The 20,437-nt window shown below is 39.7% G+C and overlaps 1 protein-coding gene across 6 annotated transcripts in view; it reads right to left on the bottom strand.

Annotated features, from left to right (window-relative positions):
* Positions 1-3,436: 3,436 nt before the first annotated feature.
* csmd3b (CUB and Sushi multiple domains 3b) overlaps positions 3,437-20,437 on the bottom strand; it is a 343,211-nt gene continuing 326,210 nt past the window's right edge. For 4 of the 6 annotated variants that reach the window (XM_088404543.1, XM_088404545.1, XM_088404547.1 and 1 more), the window contains 17 exons: positions 19,059-19,232; positions 17,571-17,756; positions 16,209-16,382; positions 14,538-14,720; positions 14,216-14,392; positions 12,871-13,050; positions 12,558-12,731; positions 12,306-12,479; positions 10,192-10,265; positions 9,280-9,391; positions 9,004-9,183; positions 7,695-7,754; positions 6,175-6,333; positions 5,616-5,758; positions 5,270-5,357; positions 5,069-5,204; positions 3,437-4,368 (listed from right to left, as the gene is read on the bottom strand). In XM_088404543.1, the coding sequence (XP_088260669.1) occupies positions 4,209-4,368; positions 5,069-5,204; positions 5,270-5,357; positions 5,616-5,758; positions 6,175-6,333; positions 7,695-7,754; positions 9,004-9,183; positions 9,280-9,391; positions 10,192-10,265; positions 12,306-12,479; positions 12,558-12,731; positions 12,871-13,050; positions 14,216-14,392; positions 14,538-14,720; positions 16,209-16,382; positions 17,571-17,756; positions 19,059-19,232 (2,534 nt within the window). In that variant the 3' untranslated portion in view covers positions 3,437-4,208. The remainder of the gene's footprint in view (positions 4,369-5,068; positions 5,205-5,269; positions 5,358-5,615; positions 5,759-6,174; positions 6,334-7,694; positions 7,755-9,003; positions 9,184-9,279; positions 9,392-10,191; positions 10,266-12,305; positions 12,480-12,557; positions 12,732-12,870; positions 13,051-14,215; positions 14,393-14,537; positions 14,721-16,208; positions 16,383-17,570; positions 17,757-19,058; positions 19,233-20,437) is intronic. The other 2 variants (XM_088404544.1, XM_088404546.1) reach the window with 1 other exon arrangement.

The raw sequence follows: 20,437 nt of genomic DNA, 5'->3' as shown, positions 1-20,437 counted from the left end.
CACTTAATACTCTTGTACTTTGGTGCATGTAGAGTTAACCATGTTTCATTTGGGTCTCTAAATGTCGAATCAAGGAGGAAAGAGATGCAAATGTAAAATACAGTTTAAACGAATAATCATAATTTTAATACTGTATTTATTTTACCTGTTTCATTGTTAATCAGAATGATTACAGCTCTATGGTGAGGTTTTAAGAAGTGTGCTGGCACCACCTAGTGTCTTGATACTACATTACAATCAGTGTCGTTTTGTAATGCACTCCCAGCACAAGTCAGTAAAAACGTTGTATATTCAGTTGTGTTTATATTCAATACTGTTTGGGAAAAAATATGTTTTAGGAATAGATTTGAATGTAAAAAAAATCCCACATTTAGGTTTTATTTGCTTTGACGAGTAGCATCAAACATGAACGAGAAACAGTACTACCTTTCAAGCTAAAAATCAATTACAAGTGCGATGGCGTTATCTTGTGGTCAAATTGGGTATAACAACGACAATAATTTTCGTGAAGTTTCTTAATGTTGCCCACGTGTTTAATTCAGGAAACGTGTTTAGTTCAGGAAACGTTTACCGACGTTCTATTATCACCATACACATCATCACCTTGGTTTGAGTGGAAATCATTTTTATTCCAACTAAAACTTGGACGACACCAGCTAAAAAATCTTTCCATAACACATAAAAAAATACATGATCGTGAACTTTAAAAACGTTGTCCTGCTTTTGAGAAATAATTTGGTGACTTACGGGGGGGACGTAAATCGGACAAAAACATGCACCTGTTGTCTATTGGACACAAGGTGAAGCAATTAACACTACTAATTAAGCAACAATTGACCATTACATTAGGCCGACAGAAGAACTGGGGCCACCTCAACGGGGAGAATTAAACTTTATAATCTTATTTTTTCTAATTTATTCGAACTTCTTGAAATACGTCGTCGAACCAAGCAAAAAACGGCTTCTTGTGAACGTGAGAGACCAGTGACGTCATCACGGAACACCTTGACGATTTGACAGACTTATGTAGTATTACAATTCAAAAATTAAATGACAATTGAAAAATTAAATAGTTTCGATGAACTGTAAGTAGAATGAAAATTAAATACATCTCAAACATGATACTGATGATTGAAAAAGATTTTGGCATTGTTCTATTTCGGATATTGTAACTTCTTCCCCTGTTGTGGTTTGAATTTATACCCATTTCAATGCAAGAAAGAAAAAAAAAATATCAGGTCAAGGTTAAATAAAGATTTTCTACAATGATTGAAAAAAAATGAGACTTGTAAAGACTTGAAAACTCTTGTGAGTTAGGATAAAAAGTCTTCAATCTGAAAATGCATCGCAAACAAAACTATTAATCTTGCATTTGTGAAGATAAAGCCTCTGTAAAGAAAATGAACAAGCCAAATTTGGGGAATTTTATCTTCAAGTAAGATAGTGACACTGTCTTCAGCCTCAAGTCTAAGTTTGTTTTGAACCCAATTACCCTTAAGCAACTTCTCCGTGAGAGCTCGCCTTTCCAGCACACAATAAAAAGACAAAATTACAAAAGCAAGTAGCCTTTTTTTATTTTACATTGCAATGAAAATTTACATAATAGATTCATTACATTTTACAAATAATCTCATCATAAAAATATATTTCTGTACAAAACACTTTGTTTAGTTGGTATATATTTTGACCATGATTTCTTTTTTTCTTCTCAAACAGGGAATACTTCCAGTGTCCGTCAAAAGGATGAAGAAGGGCTTCAGTCTTTCAATCGATTTTATTGCAGTCACTGGAAAAAGCTTGTGGATTGAGCTGTTGGTGATTGTAAGTGTGTGTGTGTGTGTGTGTGTGTGTGTGTGTGGGGGGGGGGGGGGTTCCACAATTTTTTTATTTAATTATTTATTTTTATTTTTTTTGGTAGGCACTGTGTCAGGTTCATTGTGAAAATCACAACTAAAACCTCACAACACAACAACATCATACATATGACAACAATCGCTCCAAATTGTCCAAGTGAGCGTAGGTGAACTGAACCGCAAACTAAATGGTCATTTTGGCAACATATTCAAGTATTTAAAAAAAAAAAAAAAAAAAAGTTAACAGAAGCATTCATTAAAGGAAGGGAAAAAAAAAATAAGTTGACCAGCCAATTTGGGCGGAAAAGGACATCTTGTGGCTTGATTTTATTTTTTAAGGAGGACAATTAAAAGGAATTGTTACGCATGGTTTCTTAAACCTGCCAACATTATTTTTGATGAGAAATAACCGCAGTTGAACTAAGAACACCAGACTGAAATAATAAGGCTTTTGTTTCTTGAAAAAAAGAAAATACACATTGTTTCATCGGGGACCCAATTGTTTACGATAAAGGGCCTTAGCAGAGGATCCAACAATAAGAGGCAGTCAACGCTAAATTACTGGCCTAAATTCAGATCTCAAGTTGTAATACAGACAAATTACATTTCAGCTGAATCCAAACAAAACAGACGGTTGCACAAAGAAATGCCGGACGAATGATTGAGTTTAAACTGAGCTATTTTACAAGAAACTGAGCCAAAAAACGGAACTATCAAGGTAGTATTCATTAGATTTCATCAGTAGACCCTTTCACACTGTATTACCAGCAAAAATCCAATACTGTTATGATCTGCTGTAATAATTCATTTTTGACCGTGCCCCGTGGCAAATATATACTTGTAGCACAAAAATAGTCTTCACGCGGCTGCTGCAGCTTTTCCCATTTAGATAATTAGTTACAGGGTGAAAGTGGCAATTGCTTTCAATGCAAAAAAGCATGGGCAGTGAGCCTCGGTGTTAAAGAGGCGTCTTAGAAGGCCGAGGTGAAAGCGGTTCACTTCACTTGAATCCTCGGCAACTGTAAACAAAAAATCGTAGGACCTCACGATAAGCAGATCGCAAAATGCAAATAAAGTTTGCGCCTTCGCATTCTTTGAAGGAAAATGTGGAACTGCCAAAGTAGCGTCAAACAGTTTTGACTCAGCTATGTCGTTTGAACACGCGGCAGTCTTTCAAACGTACTGGTGAAGTTGTTTGAACGTATTGCAGAAGTGGTTTGAACATAATGCAGTATCATATGTGAAACGCCTTCATCAATACATTCAAACTATCAACACTTTCAAACAACATCGCACCTACTGTATGTTCGAACAGCATGGCGACGTCAAAACTGCTTTGATAGAAAATCAAAACAAAATTAACAAAAGGTAAATGAAGCATGTGCTCGGCCGATTATTATATTTTTTTTTTTCTCCAAAAACCCAATGTGATAATCTGCTGCTATGATCCGTCTCGACCTTGCCCCATGGCAAGTATACAGCACAAAAATATAGTTGGTGACCACCATATATATATATATATATATATATATATATATATATATATATATATATATATATATATATATATATATATATATATATAGGCAATAGATTTACAGATCAGAAGATTCTGCAGTAGTAACAAATAGAGTAGAAAGCACTCGCAGAGTGCAGAATCACAGTGGAACCACGGCGGCGGCCCACGTTGGCATCCGGTTCAGTTCCGACGGCAGCGTTCCTGCCGCCGTCTTCGTCCTAGCCCGTCCCATCAAAGCGCCCCGGTCGTCGGGGCAGACAGGAAGCGTTTCCTGTCCGATGTGCTTTAGTGCCAGAGCCAGAGTGTCTGTCTCGTTCTTTTGTGTGGGCCCCCCTCGCATGCGAGTCCATTTGGAAGCCAGTGAATCAGGGAACGTCTCCCATTCTGAAAACAGCTCCAAGTTTTAGGTTTGCTCCGATTAGCTACGAAGGGATTTGAAGATCTTAACCCGCCGCTTCCCTCCAGACGATTCGCGTAATCGACTTCCAGTTCAGTTCGGGGTTGTCTGTGTCTCCTCAGCCTTCCCGTCCACTGGAATGGGAAAAGAGTGATTTAAGCATTCCATGAGTCAGCCTTCCTCCTCCTCTCATCTGCTCCACTGGGGCCAGGCTCCCTTTTGACTCTAATCCGCCGTTCACTCAGGATTAAGGACGCCGTCTCTAGGGCTGCCCTCGTTCCCTTCTTTCGCTCGTGAGTCTGTATTTTTTTGTTTTATTGTTTCCTCCCCGCGATACAAAAACTTTTGCTACTCTCAACAATGTGAGATTCCGGATCAGGCGGCTGAGACAGGTCTGAATGTTGGGAACTGTTTTGCAGTTCCTGTCCGTCATGGATCCTCAGACCATGGTGCAGACCGTGTTGAGATTAGGGTCGAAGCGCACCGCCTTCCCTTCGACCGCCTTGGCGTTGGTGTTGTACATGGGGTTTTCGAAGGCGGCCTGCCCGTTGTTGTTCTCGTGGACCGAGCAACCTGTGAACTGGGTCTTCGGTGTGGTCCTATGTGCGAAAATATATAATTAGAATATATATTGAACCGAAATATCTTTTGGGTTTTTGTTCATGTCCAATCCTTGATGATGATGATAGATGATGATTGAAAATGGTCTTCGCACTGTGATGTTAAACTTTTATTTAATTTGCTCGCCATCTGTCTACAATATTGGCTCACAAATAGGGGTATGTTAACCCTTGTGCAGTATTTTGACCTTTTTTGGGGGTAATTTCCTTCCACATCATTCTTGCAGCATTTTAGTCAAGGGGTGGCACACTCCTGGTAGTGTGATAACTAAAAGGTCATCCCTTGTTGAACTTTGATATGTTGTCACCATCTGGGTGAAATTTCAGCTCACTTGTGTCTTCTTTTGATGGTTTTGCTTTGATGTGAAATGCCTTGGGTGAAAAGATCAAAAATTGGAGAGAATACTGCGCAAGTTTTAAGGCAGTTCAGGGGGAACGTGAGCCTTTGATAGAATTTCTGCAAGTATCAGCAAATCAAATGTATTACTTTTTTAATGCCGCGACTGGAACAGTCTGTTTTTTCTTTTCAAATGAAGAGCAAATCAATTGGAACATGAGACAACTACGTCATAGTGACACCTTTGCAAACCGTGATGTGCTCTTAACCCGTTAAGCTTCACACGGATGCATATTGTCATCAAAGAAACCATTGACAAATAACGCACACTGTAGTACAAACCTTTGTTTGTAGAGATAGAAGCCAAATCCGGTGAAGATGAGCGCGAAGAAAGGCACCAGGATCGCGATGGCCACCGAGCTGCTGTTGGTGCCCAACTGAGGCGGATGTGAATTCTGACTCTCTGACATGTTAAGACCTGGAAAGCGAACAGGAAGTTAGCCTTGATGCCCAACATTATCACCGTCCAGTGGGAACATTTACCAAGTCGTTGGAGTCCAAACTGTCCGTAGTCTTTTCCCTGAATGAACCCCTGGAACACGTAACTGGAGCCGTCGGGTTCTGCCGACACCTATAAAGGCACATAGTCAAATTCAAATAAATGTCATATAGATAGATGTCAACGGTAGCCCAGTTAAACTGGATCTTTGACGTCTATAGCCGTCGATGGCACCGAATGTTATTGTTATCAATGCTTTGAGTTTGATATTATCTTTAAACTGCTTTGGGAACTCTGTGGTAAATTTGCAGTTGGAACGACTATCCCTATTCCCACGTTGATCGTGAGGGATTACTAAAAAAAGTATTTAGCTTATGTAATCACACTGACGCTTACAAATCCATCCATGGTCCAAGAGTCTTCTATGATCTTGGCAGGAGAAATGGTGGAGTCTTTGAGCTGATTTCCCTGCTGCACGTAATTCACGTGGTACATCAGCAGTAGCAGACGCGCTTCGGACGTCTTATAAAGACCTGGAGGGGGACAAGCAGACACGTTAGGCAAGAATGACAGTTTTTGCTTGTTTTATTGCGTTCATAAAAGTTACAATTTTTTTTTAAAATGAATTGTTTTGAGCTGACCATTTTTATTGCAGTTTTATTGCAGTTTTGCATTTATAATTCTTTAATATTTTAAATGCATGCAATCTTTTTCATTCAGTTACTTTTTTAGTATTTGTAAGTTTGTGCCATTTTTATATTGCGATTCCATGTCAATTTGTGTTTTCAGATATGTATTAACAAAATATAAATATACACATACAAAGAAGAATGTTAAAGATGTTTGAATGTTTATCAGTAAATTGATCTAACCCGCTCCAGCACGTTCCTATATTTTGCAATATACTGTATAATATGTAAAATGGCCAAGAACAACACGTGCAACATGCCTGACAGCAGCAGCTCCATGTTGCCGTTGCTCAGGGTGACGTTGACTCTGCCCGTGCTGGCGTTGAAGCTGGTGATGCTCAGCGTCATGGGCTGCTTCCTGCCCCTGTAATTGTACGAGCCCTTCCAGATGTAGTTGGGGGCGAATACGTCATCGGGAACTGTGGGATCAATAAAAAAAAAAAAAAACACTTTGATATTAGCCATTGGGAACTACAATGGGGTAGCCACAATTTTTGCCATTGAACTGCAGAAATGAATAGATAAAATGAAAAGGGGAAAATCCTGTATTTCACTCAAGTCATCTGAGTATTTTTTGCACTTTCCAGCAAAATGACAAAAGCGGGATTAGATCACTTTAGCTCTCAGTGGCTGACAGAATCCAGTCAGAATGTTAAGCGACAAATAGAGTTCATTTTGGATAGCTAATAATAACCATGAGTTGATTCTGACGAGTTGCATCACTTGTGGGAAATTGTCATCGGTAGGGGAAGTATTTCGTTTGATATTGTCACACTGTATATGATTTATCTGTGTCATTAGTCTAGTCACATAAAATACATAACAAAATGAAAAAAAGCAAGTTTATCAGTACAATTGCCTTTTTTCAAAACAGGATATTTAAGTAAAATAGCAATTGTATTAGATTTTCTTTATACTAATAATAAATGTCATTAAAAATTATTGCATGAAAAAAACTGAAGTTCTGCCTGAAATTTTATTAGAAAGCTGGAAAATACAATATTCAAATAAAACGTGTGTTATTACCACACGGACTGGCAATATCAAATATAACAAATATGAAATAACATACAATAATTAATTTGTATTTGGTGAATATGTGTAAAAAGAGCAATGGATTAAATGTCTATTTAATGTCTAATTATAGCTCATATTTCATCAATTAAAACATTTAAATGCTTAAACATCTACACTAAGAAATGTTTTTTTATTTATATCTGATATTAAATGACTTCAACTGTTCACAATAAGTAATACATATGCAATTAAAAAAAATATAAAAAAAACTAAATGAAGCATTAAGTCAGCATTAGACTGTTAACTCTGCCCTCATTTTTGTTGAATTTTAATTGTATGTCTCATGCTCAGCACTTTGTTTCTGCTGTGGTAGCTTTAAAGTGTTCTATAAATAAACTTGAGCTGAGTATAGATTTATCAATAAAATTTAGCCCACCCCAAGTAGATGGGTATATTTTACATTGCTCATATATTGCATTGATATATCTGTAACATAGTAAAAAGTAACCCTGTGCGAACTCCGTTGAATGCAGTTTGATGTAAATAGCTGGTTATTATGCGGCAGATGTTGCAGGCAGTTGGCGCTAAACGGAAACATTTGTTACAGCTGCGACTTCACATTTAAAAGTGTTTAGCTCCTCGCCAAAACGGTGACCTTTTGAGAAATTATTATAACAGAACACGGGCGCAGTCAAACTCTGCTGAAGGCTGTGCCCGAACTCCACTATGGTGTCTTTTGGACCAAAGACAAATCAGCACTAACCGTTCACTTTGGGGCTTGGCGTTCCCATGGCTGGTTTCACAGATTTCTTCTTCTCTCCAGCTGCAAGCATACAAAGTATGTGAGGACACATTTGGCTCCATTGACCATGTGGCGTCCACTGATGATGTGGAAAATGGTACAAAATATGGTGGTGTGCCAGATGAAGTCTTAATGTCCCACTGATGCAGGGCACAGAAAATTTGGATTCAGTGCTGGTTACATGATAAGCACTCTATGGATTGAGGTAGAAAAAATACGTTTCAAGTTCATTTTGCTAAAATTACCCAAAAGTTGCGCACCATTTGTGTACCACTGAGTTTATTATTGTGTATATATGCCAAAAGACCACAATTAATAAACGAGTCAAATGGAATACATTTGCGTGCTCTCTAACCTGAGCACTCAGCTGCATACCTTGCCACTTGTAATTGAATCAGCAGGCGACACCATAACATTTATTGGGATTGACTCGGACGTTGGTTCAGTCTGCTCGCTTCTTTTATTGAAAATGATGCTCTAACAACTTCATCTAACACAAGGTGCTGTAAGCTGCAACAGGCACTGGCTGATAACAGCCAACGGATTTCCGCACTCTGGTTTGTCCTGTTTTGGTAATTATTGTAAGTAAGAATATAGCCGATATAAAAAGCACATCTGTGCATCAAAACTTAAGTGCCTGACAGCTCAATCTCTCTTGAATGGTGTCAAATTAAAAAACAAAAATCTAATTGTCGTGTTTATAGGACGCACCCACACTTTTGTTCTACATTTTGGGAAAAAAAGTGGAATATAATCCACTACTTTTTTTTTTTTTCATGATTTGAACCATGCGGCTTATTTGTCCAATTTATTTTATCTGCAATTTTTTTTTTACTTGCTACCAGAGGGCAATCTCCCAGTAATCAAATGGAATCAGAAGAAGACATTATCTAAGTGGGGTTAGTGTTTGAGCTTAGATGCTATTTTATTCACTACCAGGGGTAGTCACTCCACTAGTAACCCTAACCAGGCATGTTACTGTTGTGTTGTGCAGGTTTCTAACTATACAATCCTGTCAGTGTTATGTTGAATATACTGTATGTTAGCGCGACTCTTGTTTCTAAACGTGCAGGCATGTTTGGTCTGTGTTGAAGGCACGATGTTGCTACAAGCAATTTGAGAAATTGTTATAAAATAAAATTACCAATTATATACACACACGCCCACACACAAAAAAAGGACAGAATGTGATTTCTTGACTGGAAAAAGTAAAAAGTGATGTTACATTAGTCGTTACTGTATTATGTGCACATTTGGGAGTAAGACGTACCGCGACATATTGGCATCTTTCCAGTCCAGGTGCCGTCACTCTTGCAGACCCTGTGCTCAGAACCTCCGGCAAGAAAGTAGCCGGGCTGGCAGCTGTACACCAGAGTGTAGCCGAATCCTACCAGGTCCATGCCCAGAACGTCCACGTGAAGCGCGCTCTCGGGCTGCTTGCATGCGTGCGCTTTGAGAGGATGACAAGCAGGAGAAATTGTAGATAATAAAATATATACAAAAAATGAAGATAAACAGGACAGAAGATGTTGAACAGGAAGCTTACGTATACACTCGGGTTGCGTCCCGCTCCATCGCAGGTCTGGCTGGCAGGTTCTGGAGGAGGAGCCCTGGATCAGGTGACCCGGCTGGCACTGGAAGGACACCACACTTCCCACCTGGGATAAGATAAGATACCATTCAAGCAAACAAACTGCGAAATTGCTCGACAGTTCGATTACGGGTTTGGCCCATGTTGAGTTTGCATGGTCTCCCCATGCCCATGTGGCTTTTCTCGAAGTACAGTACTCCATTTTCCTCCCACATTCATTGGACACTCCAAATTGCCCCTAGGTGTATCTGTGTGTATCAATAGTGCTTTGTCTATGTTTGCTATTTGATTGGCTGGCAACCAGTTCAGGGTGTACCCTGCCTGCTGCCCAAAGACAGCTGGGATAGGCACCAGCAAGCCTGCAACCCTAGTGAGGACAAGTGGTTGAGAGAATGAATGGACAAAAATAGAAGACAAAGAAACAAACTGTCAAACATAACTCACACATACCTAAAACTCTCACACATAGATAAAACATAAATGTTTCTGAAATATAAACTACCAAACGTGCAATGAAAACTCTCTAAGTCCAAAAAGGCCTCTCACATGTTCCCAAAAAGTTTTACAAAAAAAAACATACTTGCCAATAACCATTTCATATGTGGAACCCCCCCCCCCATAAAAAAAAAAAACCTCTTAAACATACCCCAAAATATTTAAGCGTCCTTCATCCAAAAGTGCTCACACACTCACATTAAATGGAATGGCAAAAAAAAAAACCTCACACACAGTTGGTCATCTACTATAGGTATATGAAAAGAAAATATAAGTTTAAATAAAGCCTCACTGAAAAAGTTTAGTAATGATTTCAAATTGTAACTATCCAAGATCTCCCATGTTATCCAAAATGCAGTTTCACTGTATTACCTTGAATCCAAACGTGCGGTTAAGGGATCCGTATCTGGGCGTTCCTGGGTTGTCACAGCTTGTCTTAGTGGGCTCTGCAAAAAGGGAGCACAAGCGTTACACCCTTGCTCCTCTCCACTGGCCCGCTGTTGTCATGGCAACAGAGACAGCCATACGGTGGTGCGGCAGCAGAGGGCAGCAGAGCTTTGTCGCAAAGAGACAAGAGGAAGTAGTTGCGCGCGAGAGAGGACATATGAGCTCTTGTGTAGCCAGAATATGCGATTCACCCATCACACTCATTGAAAAAGCTTTCAAACAAAACAAAACAAAATAAAAATACTTAACTCACACTGTGAAAAGTCACAGGGGGAAAAAAATATCCAGACTTCGCTCATTCCTCGTCCTTTGGCATCTCCTCCTTCTTCTTAGAACATCCCAACACAGGGATTGAAATTGTGGAGCAGTAAAGTTGTCCTTGCATTCTACTTGGCGTCAATACAAAATGTGTGTGTGTGTGCGCCCTTGGTATTTGAAACACGATGGGGACCAAATTGCAGGTTTTACTCTTTTGTGGGGACATGTTTTACTTGCAGGGCGCATTTTGGTGGACCCCACAAGTTCAGACCAATTTTTGAGGGTCAAGACATGCTTTTAGATAATATGTTTGAATTGGATTTTGGTCGAGATTATGATAAAACTGTGGATTAGAGAACCTGTGGTGATGGTTAAGGTTAGGGGCTAGGAAATACATTAATGTTAATCGGATGTCCCCACTAAGATAGAACCCCCCCGTCCTGCATGTGTGTGTGCGTGCGTGTGTTATTAAAGCAACACTCGGGCATAATGATGAGTCAGCACACACTTGACGGTGAAGCACCTACTCACAAATCATGCCCATGTGTGAAGTGGCGCACCAGGTGTTACTTGTGCTGAGCCTTTGACAAAAAAATCCTAATTTCCGAATCTTAATCTGTCCATGCTGAAGGAAACGAACTCAGCCAGTTTCATTGTTGTGTGTATTTGGATATATAGATATATATATATATATCCCACTGTCATCATTTAGAACATGTGTATGTCTAGCCTTCCGTTATTATTATTCCTGATACGCTTGTGTGGATTCTACTTTGATGATCAGCAGCCAGTTTAACAAAGAGCAAAAGTCTGCAAAATGCCACATGTGGGTGGGCCCTTAATTGCCCTGATTGTTAAGGCAGAGGAATATGAGACAGTGGCGTTAGCCGCCGTAGCTGGCAGCTCCCCGCTGAGCAACAAACAAGTCAGAATAAAGCATCCGCAGCTGAACAAAAATAACGTGTGAAAAACCCACACAGCCATTGGTAGTCACCTGAATACATTTAAAACAACTTTATATGTCATAATTACACAGCAAGAAACGAAATGACATGGAGAAGCATGAAGCAAAAAGAAAAAGGTGTTCTGTTACCTACAGTAGAAAATATTTCGTTTCAGCATAAGTATAAGAACGCCCTGACTTTACTGTGAGCCAAAGCAAGGTATCTGTAGTTATCGGGGTGTCATTGGCATCAAGCTTTGAATAACTGTCTGTTCGTGGCTGCAAATATTTACAAACATTTCATCAGTGTCTTCTTCATAAACTGTTTCTCAGTAATTTCAAAGTATTTTTTTTTAATCTAGTCTGGTTTCATATTTTCCCTGTCCACTAGGTACCAACCTAAAGAAAATATCTGCTCTTTTATCTGAATTCTCATTAGAATTTAATCAATTCTTAATATATTTTAAGCACTGCCACACACATTTCATGAACCCAAACTGAGGCCAACCCAAGCTGAGGCAAATTGCAGCATTATTCAATGACCAATTGAGTTGAAATATAAATAAGTGAACAAGTAAATAAATGAATGCATATGTTCCTGGGTCTACAGTGGACCACTGTGTGTGTGTGTTAAAATAAAAAAATATATATCATTCAACATTTTTAAGCTTGTATATTTGTGGACTATTACAGGTACAATAAAGTTGCTATTTCGGGTTGACCAGCTCCCCATTCATTGCACAGAAAAGTCATCTAAACCTAATGAAATCTGATCCAGATGCGCACACACACACACGCACAAACCCGATCCAATACAAACACAAACCAAAACTGTTACCTATACAGCGGGGCTGTGTACCACTCCAGCTGCCGTCACTTTGGCAGAGCCTGGTTGCCGTGCCGACCAGAAGGAGAGGCGGGGAGCAGGAGAAGGTCACTTCCGATTGGTAGATGAAACTCCGGCCTGCTCGGGCGCCACCCGCTGGGGTACCAGGGTCACCGCAAAACTTGGCTGCTCGGAAGAAAACCGGCTACGTTGATCGTGCGCGGCCAGCGGAATGCATAACTGCGCCGTAGGTCACCATCTTACGTAAGCACTGCGGCAGCATCCCGCTCCAGCTTCCGTTGGCCACGCAGGTGAGAACGGCCGGGAAGGACAGCTCGTAGCCCGGCGAGCAACTGTAGCTCACGCTGCTGCCCCACTCAAAGTCACTGCCCTGCAGAACCCCGTTGCTGACGGCGGGGGGAGTCGGGCACGTCACCGCTAGACAAGCAGGATTAGAGAGGAAGAAGGACCTTCAACAAATACGTTGTCATTGTGATATTGCAAAATCATAGTTGGTACACAGTAAGGCATAGTCCTTCGTCATTTTCAAACTCTTATGATCGCACTGGTCATTTACCTGTGCACACGGGCATATTCCCGCTCCACGTCCCATTGTGAGTGCACATCCGGATGGGCGAGCCGTCCTCCTCCATCCTGTATCCGGGCTGGCACTGGAAGGTCACGTTCTGGCTGATGGTGAAGTCTTCCCCGTAGCGAAGGCCGTTCGCCGGAACCCCGGGATCGCCACAGTTTATCACTTAGAAATTGCAGAGAAGAAAGGTTCAGGGTTACGGTTAGCTTTTGGAATAGGTGTAGGGTTAGGGGCTTGTCCATTAACTCCACCTGTATTAGCATGGATCTAATTTCCTTTAGAGTCCTGTAGTAGTCAAGTGATGCCTGGGAGCGACCGAGGTTGTCTTGGGTCTCGCTTTGGAATCACATTAACATTCTCTTGACTGTACCTATAAAGTCCTGTCCTTCATAGCCTAATAGCTATTTTAAATTCCTCTATAGCCGCCACCGGTTGTGTACATGACTATTAATAGATATCCTGTCATCTTTTTCCTGTATGCCAAGCGCCGGGGAACCTTTTGTCCTATCACAGGCCAGTCAAGTCCTTATGAAGTCCAAATAGGAAGAAAAGTACGGTGGGGAACCTTTTGTCCTATCACAGGCCAGTCAAGTCCTTATGAAGTCCAAATAAGAAGATAAGTACGATATCTCTCTCTCTCTCTCTCTCTCTCTCTCTCTCTCTCTCTCTCAAAAGGATATATATTTGTGTTCATTTTATTTATATTAAATTGTGAAGGTATTCATTACTCTTCTAAATTGTAATAATTTTGAAATATGTGTTAGTCACTAAATATTTGGGGAACCTGTTTGGGGAAAATTGACCCAGTGCAATTTGCAATATTTATTTTGTAAACTATGGCTGAACAGTAACATACAGTAAATACTTGCCGTCAAATTGAATATGGCGGTGAATAAAAAGGGCACTTATGTTTGGCTTAAATGTTTTTTTGTCCTGTTTACACAAACGTTTGCAATGGGGAGTCTTTGGAAAATTTGCTTTCCAAAAAGGGATCCACGACTCCAAAAAGTTTGAGAACCCTTGATCTAAAATACTGCCAACAAAAGAGAGTATAAATTATAAATACAAGAAGAGAATATGTCTGAATTCGGATGAGTTATTTGAGTTATTATGAGGGGAGGGGAGAGTAAATTTACACTGTCGCTCAGTGTGGTGCATTGAGTAGTGAGTTTAATTTATTGCATGACCTCGCTTACAACTCAAAACATTTGGAAATGCTATTAAAATGTTCCAGAACAAAGGGTAGATATCTGCAGGTATCATTATATTGTTGAAGTACATTACAAAGTAACTGTATTTTTGTACTTAAAAAAAAAAAAAAAAGTCCTACTGGTACAGTTGGGCTGTATTCCTGACCAGGTCCCATTGGCCAGACACAGCCTGGTGGTGGCGCCGGAGAGCAGGTAGCCATCCATGCAGGAGTAGATGACCGAATGAGAGAAGGTGGTCCCGTCCAGACGATACACTCTTCCGTTGCTGGGAGTACCGGGATTACCACACTGGATGGCTGGAAAGCAAACAAATACACACTTAAATAAGTAGTGTTACCAGTAGTGTGAAGAACTAAGTACTAATACTTCCTTACTGTACTTCAGGAAAATTTCCGTGGGTAGAATTTTTACATGCACTCCCCTCTATGTTCCTCCACTTACGTTTACAGAAGGGCTGCGTTCCCGACCACGTCCCATTGGGGAAGCACATCCTCTCGGCCGATCCGATCAACTCATATCCCTCGGTGCAGCTGAAGAACACTTTGGAGCGGATGCGGAAATCCGTCTGCTCCCTCGACCCATGGGACGGGATGCCCGGATCGCCGCAGGAGCCGGTCGTGTCCCCTGCGTGTTTGGAGGGGAAAAAAAACAAAAACACCTGCTTAAAAACAGTCTAGAGGCTACTAGTTTTTTAGTAGTGTGTGTCTATAAGACAGTGATTCAATAGTGTGTGAAAGCGTTTCCAAAAAAAAAAAAACATTCAGTACTGTGTATGAGAGCATTTCAGTAGTGTGTATAAAAAATAATCCTGAATTATATCTTTGATGGCTCACGTATGAAAAGCTATCACGAAAGCACATGTTCGAAGTGTGTGTGTGTCTTCATAAACTTAAATTGAGGCTGAAGTGAGTGCGAGAGCGAGTGTGTGATCTTCTGCTTTGTCCTTGGAGATCGCACGGTCAGCAAATTGTGCCTGACAAATGTGTGTGCATGCTTTTAGACATACACATAAATGTCTCACGCAGACACACACAATTTAAATGATAAATGCTACTTTATTATTGCTGCTGCTGCTGCTTTGCTACATAATTTGGCATTCACATATTGACCTAACCAATATGGTTTTGAACTAATAAAGCTCGTTGGCCATCTCAACAGGGGTTGGGTATTTACTACTCGTGAAATTAAAGCACTCGCATTACTAGAAATATGACTTTCTTCTAAAACAATTAGGATTTTATTTGACATTGAGACGAGCAATTATTGGTCATACTTACCAGTACACAGAAAACGATTGTTAAATATGCTACAGCTAATTCATCTAAATCAAAGAGTTATTGCGCGACGATGATGTCAAGGGATCACCAAGCTTCGTCCAAATGTTATTCAGCGGTTAATTGTAACCTTTGGTATACGTTCACATTTTATATCAGGATTAACATAGTACATTACAATGAACAAATTATAATAATCAGCCGGAAGGCAGAGCAGCTAATAAAAAAGTGTCCATTAATTCCATTAAATGAAAACAGAAACACTCAAGTCAGGGAACTTCATTGGACGAATAACATTCTTCATTTTCAGGGCCATTTGATTCCAAGAGATTTTTTGTTTTGTTTCCTCTCTTGACTGCATTTTTGTTTCCTTTACGAGCAATATGAACACAATATTGTCAAATTCATTCAATCATCTATTATGCAAGTGCATTAAGCACTGTTGCATCTGATTAGAAATGTAAGCTGACTGAAAAGCCGTGATGACATGAATGCGATATAGTCAAAATGATAGCCCTGATGTTTGACTTCTGAGGTCAATTAAAAGCTTAGACATTTGTATTCATGAGCGACCTACACTCTGTGATTATTTTGCTGCAATCAAGGCCAAACATTTCAATACAAAGGACATAATCAAACGAGCATAGTAGAGAATTGTGAGGTTTTTTTTTTTTTCCTTAAAGATGTAGTAGAATAGTCCCATTTTCTTGGCTGCAAAAGTGACAAAACGCTAAGGGATGACTTCAAACCTGTTGAAATGAGTTCAAGTACGTTTTTAGAAAGTTCCATAGAAATACTTTTCATCTACTGTATGGTATTCGTGTATGTCATGATTTACCGGAGCAGAAGGGCATGGGGGCGCTCCACATGCCATTGAGCTGACACATCCTGGAAGCCTCCCCCTTTAGCTGCCTGCCACCCAGGCAGGAGTATCGAACCGTCGAACCAAATGTAAACTTATCTCCACTCAGCACGCCATTAGGGGGAGAGCCGGGGTGGCCGCAGTCAACAACTGAAATGAAAGAGAGAGCATCAGAGGGCTGTAAAGGAAGTGATTGATGGCGCTTGAAGAAAAAAAAAAGATGGCTTTAGCACACGGAGGATACCATTTCAATGAGGGCAAGTGTCACCATTTTGGCTTTTTTTCTTCCAAAAACCGAAGCAAAGGCAAGAAATTTACATGAGCTGTGTTTTGTTTTTTTTTTCTTACTTTGAGTGGAAACAAAAGGACCAGAGGTTAGAATATTTGCTATCACTTGCCGCCATTGTTCCCATAGGGGTTGAAATCCTTAATAATGACTTTTTCATTGCATACAATTTTGGATAAAGTACAATACAGTATATCAGCAAATAAAATGATTATGACCTTCAAACATCAGCCAAAAAAAAAAGCCAAAATATTGAAAAATATTGGCCAACTATCTTTTTGCTTTTACTACTCGAACCATTTAGAGCGGCTGGATTCAAGTAACACTAGTGTCATTTTTTAATACACATAAATCTAAAACATAACCTTGTATTTCTACATATAAATAATATAATGTGCTGAGGAAATTCTTCTGCGGAGCTGTCATTCCAAAAAAAACAAAAAACAAATTGTAATATTTACAAGAAATTAGGTGTGGGAAAGTTAAAAAAAAAGTTAAAAAAAAAACAACAACATAAAATTCATAGTGCATCAAAAAGTAAGCATAAATGTATTAAATATGACACTCATTCAACTGCAAAATAGATAAATGTGAAGATGTACTGTCCAATATGCAATGCATTGTGTGAAACATTTTTGTTCTCTTTTTTTAAACAATATACAGTATTTAATGGTGAATTTATTGATGAGGAACAGATACCAGGTTGGTGGGGAAACAAACGTTATTTTATAATTGATCATTTTGAAAAATAACAGGCCAATTAATTGGATGCTGGCATATTTTTCCGGCAAAAATCAACCAATATATAAAAAAAAAACTGTCGGTCAGGCCCTACAGTATATCGATTGTTAGTGCAGTGAAATCTACAAAGTGGAACAAGCTAAAAGTTGTGAGAAAACAAAATGTCAGACTCTTGTGAGGAAAAAAAAAAGTGATCATTTGTGATGAAAATATTTTTGCGCAATTTTGCACGGAAAAATTTAACCTTTGCACAACAATTGTTCCAGTTCCATAACGTGGACTGAATTGTACTGTATTAGTGCGTGCCTCACCAATGCATTCCGGCAACGGCTTGTCCCACTGTCCAGTGGGCTGACAGCTCAGCACGGGCGAGCCGAACAGATAGTAGCCCGGGTTGCAGTCGTAAAAAACCACCGTGCCGAAGGTGAAGTTGCCATGCTCGATTTTGCTTTGGCGGATGGAGTTGGGCGGGATGCCGGGGTCCGAGCAGTTGACCACTACGGACACATGAACACGGGCAAACGCATGTGTTATTTGGCATTAACCTGACAGGCTCACCTCTCCTCGCCCTTAAAAAACATGTGGAAGAGAAATGGATAAAATGGCAAGGTGGGTCCTTATTTCTGTCAATTAAAAAAAAAAAACTGACAATGGACCATCTATTTAGCTATCAATCATGACATAAAGGCATCTCACAAAATCTCTTTGTCAGTGAGGGGAAAATAATTTTTGGAATCTTGCAGGTGAGGGGCTCTATATTAAATTTGCAGCCTTGCCCAGAAGGGGCAGTAAAACACATGCCTACATACATACAGTACACAAAGAAGATTATCACAACTGCTTCGTAATATTCAGTGTTTTGTCTGTTTAGAAGTATTGCATTTTTTGTGTTCAGTTATGGATGCTATTTTTACTAGCGTGCAATTGATGTATTTGGAGTGTGTGTTAGTATTAAGCTAGCGTACTTTATTTTTCATTCTTTTTTTCACTTTTATGATTTATAGTCGCTTCTATTTACTCCTTATTTACATATAATTTATTCTATTTATTCAAATTATTCACACATTCACTGTCAAACGGATCTTTGATGTGTATAGCTGTCAATGGCAGTGAATGCAAATTTTGTTGTATATCTGTGTACAATGGCAATATCTGTGTACAATGGCAATATTTTTAAATACACGTGTTCTATTTTATTTTATTCTGTTTGCCAAAGTTAAGTTTGGTCGAATACAAAATTTAAATTTCAACTTTGTTTAGTTGGACAGTAATTTGGAGCTTGACATCTTTTTGAAAAATTGAAGAATCAGACTAACTTGTTTTGTTGTAAGGTTTACTGCTGGTATCTAGCGCCCATTACGTCAATAATAAACTGATGCTCCACTTATTTAGACATTTTCAACAGTAAAATGTTACTTGACTATAATTAATTTGATGCCAAAATGATTTTTAATGTAAAATCAAAACCCTTATGTATTCATTTTTTTGCCACATGTTGTGGGCTGAAAATGACATCACCTCTTTTTTTTTTAGATTGGTCATGTGACATTAGTCACAGTCAATTGAGCCTTTAGCATGTTTTCAGGGCACAAAAGGGGCAAAATGTGTTTTTAAAGACAATACAGGTAATTGTATGTGAAAAATAATTCTGTCATCAAAATATTTACAGCCTAAAAACTTTTTCCACAGAAAACGGCTGAACAAGTATACTACCCCTTTTAGTTTTTGGTCAAAATGATAAATTATGATTTATCCCAAAAGTACATTTAGGGGTGAATACACTCAACTTTTCTCCCCACCTTTACACGTTGGGGGCGGGTGGCTCCACTGGCGGTTGGCCTGGCAGTGGGCACGGGCCGGCCCCTCCATTTCGTAGCCCCGGTTGCACACGAAGCTTACAACGTCGTTGAGGTTGAAGCCGTTTCCCACCGTGCGGCCGTAGATTGGGCTGCCTGGGTGGCCGCAGCTGATGGCTGAAAGCAAATGCCAAATCATGTTAAAATTTCCTCTAATAATGTAATTTTTAGAATCTTTATAGTTTATTTTACAAATATAGATGCCTCCATTGTTTCCTATGAGGAAAATGCACTTAACCGAATCGTGGTTCGCAAAAGGCTTATATACAGTACATATATCTTACTTCGGGATGTCTAAATAAAGCAAGCGACTAAGCAGCGAGTGTAGTTGTTATGGAGACATGTTGATGATTCAGAAGCACACCATAAACGTTTGAGCTTTTCATTAAGCATTACTCCATTTTCTCCTTCGATTACGTGATTGATTCCTCGGCGAGAAAAACAAATTATATGCCTTGAGGAACTGGTGTCTGAAAGAGCATAAAAAAAGAAAGAATAAAGGCTCACATGGCGCTGATTCATAGACATTCATCTCCTTCATCAGTACACCGCCGCAGACGGCCTCACGGGCAATTTACGGATGTCATATCAGGAAATATCGTCCCTCGCCACCCCCCGGTGTTGGTTTTGAGTGTCCTGCTGTGTGGCGTTGTAATTATTCATCCCCTTGCTTGATTCAATGGGGCTGCTTAAAAAGTTTGAGCGCTGACGCCGCTATTTTTGACGTTTGCACGAGGAGACAGCCGGAGAGAGGAAGCGGAGGGGGATGATGGGACAGGGAAGGAAACCAGAGAGGAATGCTGACGAGAGAGGACGGGAGAGAATGGGATTTTTTTTTTTTTCATTTAATCAGAGAGAATCAGAAGTTTGTGCATACACATTTCATCTAATGCTCTAAGACGCACACAGGCAAAAGTCTAAGTGTGGGAACCACTCATCCCCCTAATAACAGCATCATTTGCCTGCTATATTTGGCCTTGAGACTTCGTGCATAAACGAGTACAATAAAAATGTCGCATTAAGAATACATCAATTAGATACTTCAAAATCATATTTTCCTTTGGGTCTTTTTTTTTGCCTTTGTTTTGGTTTTCAGAAAAAGGAAGTTGTTTGCGCAAGTCCATTATGTTCAATGACAAAGGTATGTACTTTTCATGGTGCAGTGAGGTCATCAAGTGCCGCATGAAGGTGTTCCTTACTCAACAGATGGAACATAATGTGATAATGAAGCCTCTTCTGTGGGCGCGATGCATACATAGCCGCTTGTTGTCTTAAGAGCTGGGTGGCCTTTGGGCTGAAAAGGTTGTCATGGCGACAGACCC

The sequence above is a fragment of the Hippichthys cyanospilos genome, chromosome 21 (genome assembly GCF_059441005.1).
Source record: "Hippichthys cyanospilos isolate Australia breed blue-spotted pipefish chromosome 21, RoL_Hcya_1.0, whole genome shotgun sequence".
Taxonomy (NCBI): Eukaryota; Metazoa; Chordata; class Actinopteri; order Syngnathiformes; family Syngnathidae; genus Hippichthys; species Hippichthys cyanospilos.
The sequence above is the reverse complement of the archived record's forward strand: the minus strand, read 5'-3'. Positions and strand labels throughout refer to the sequence as shown.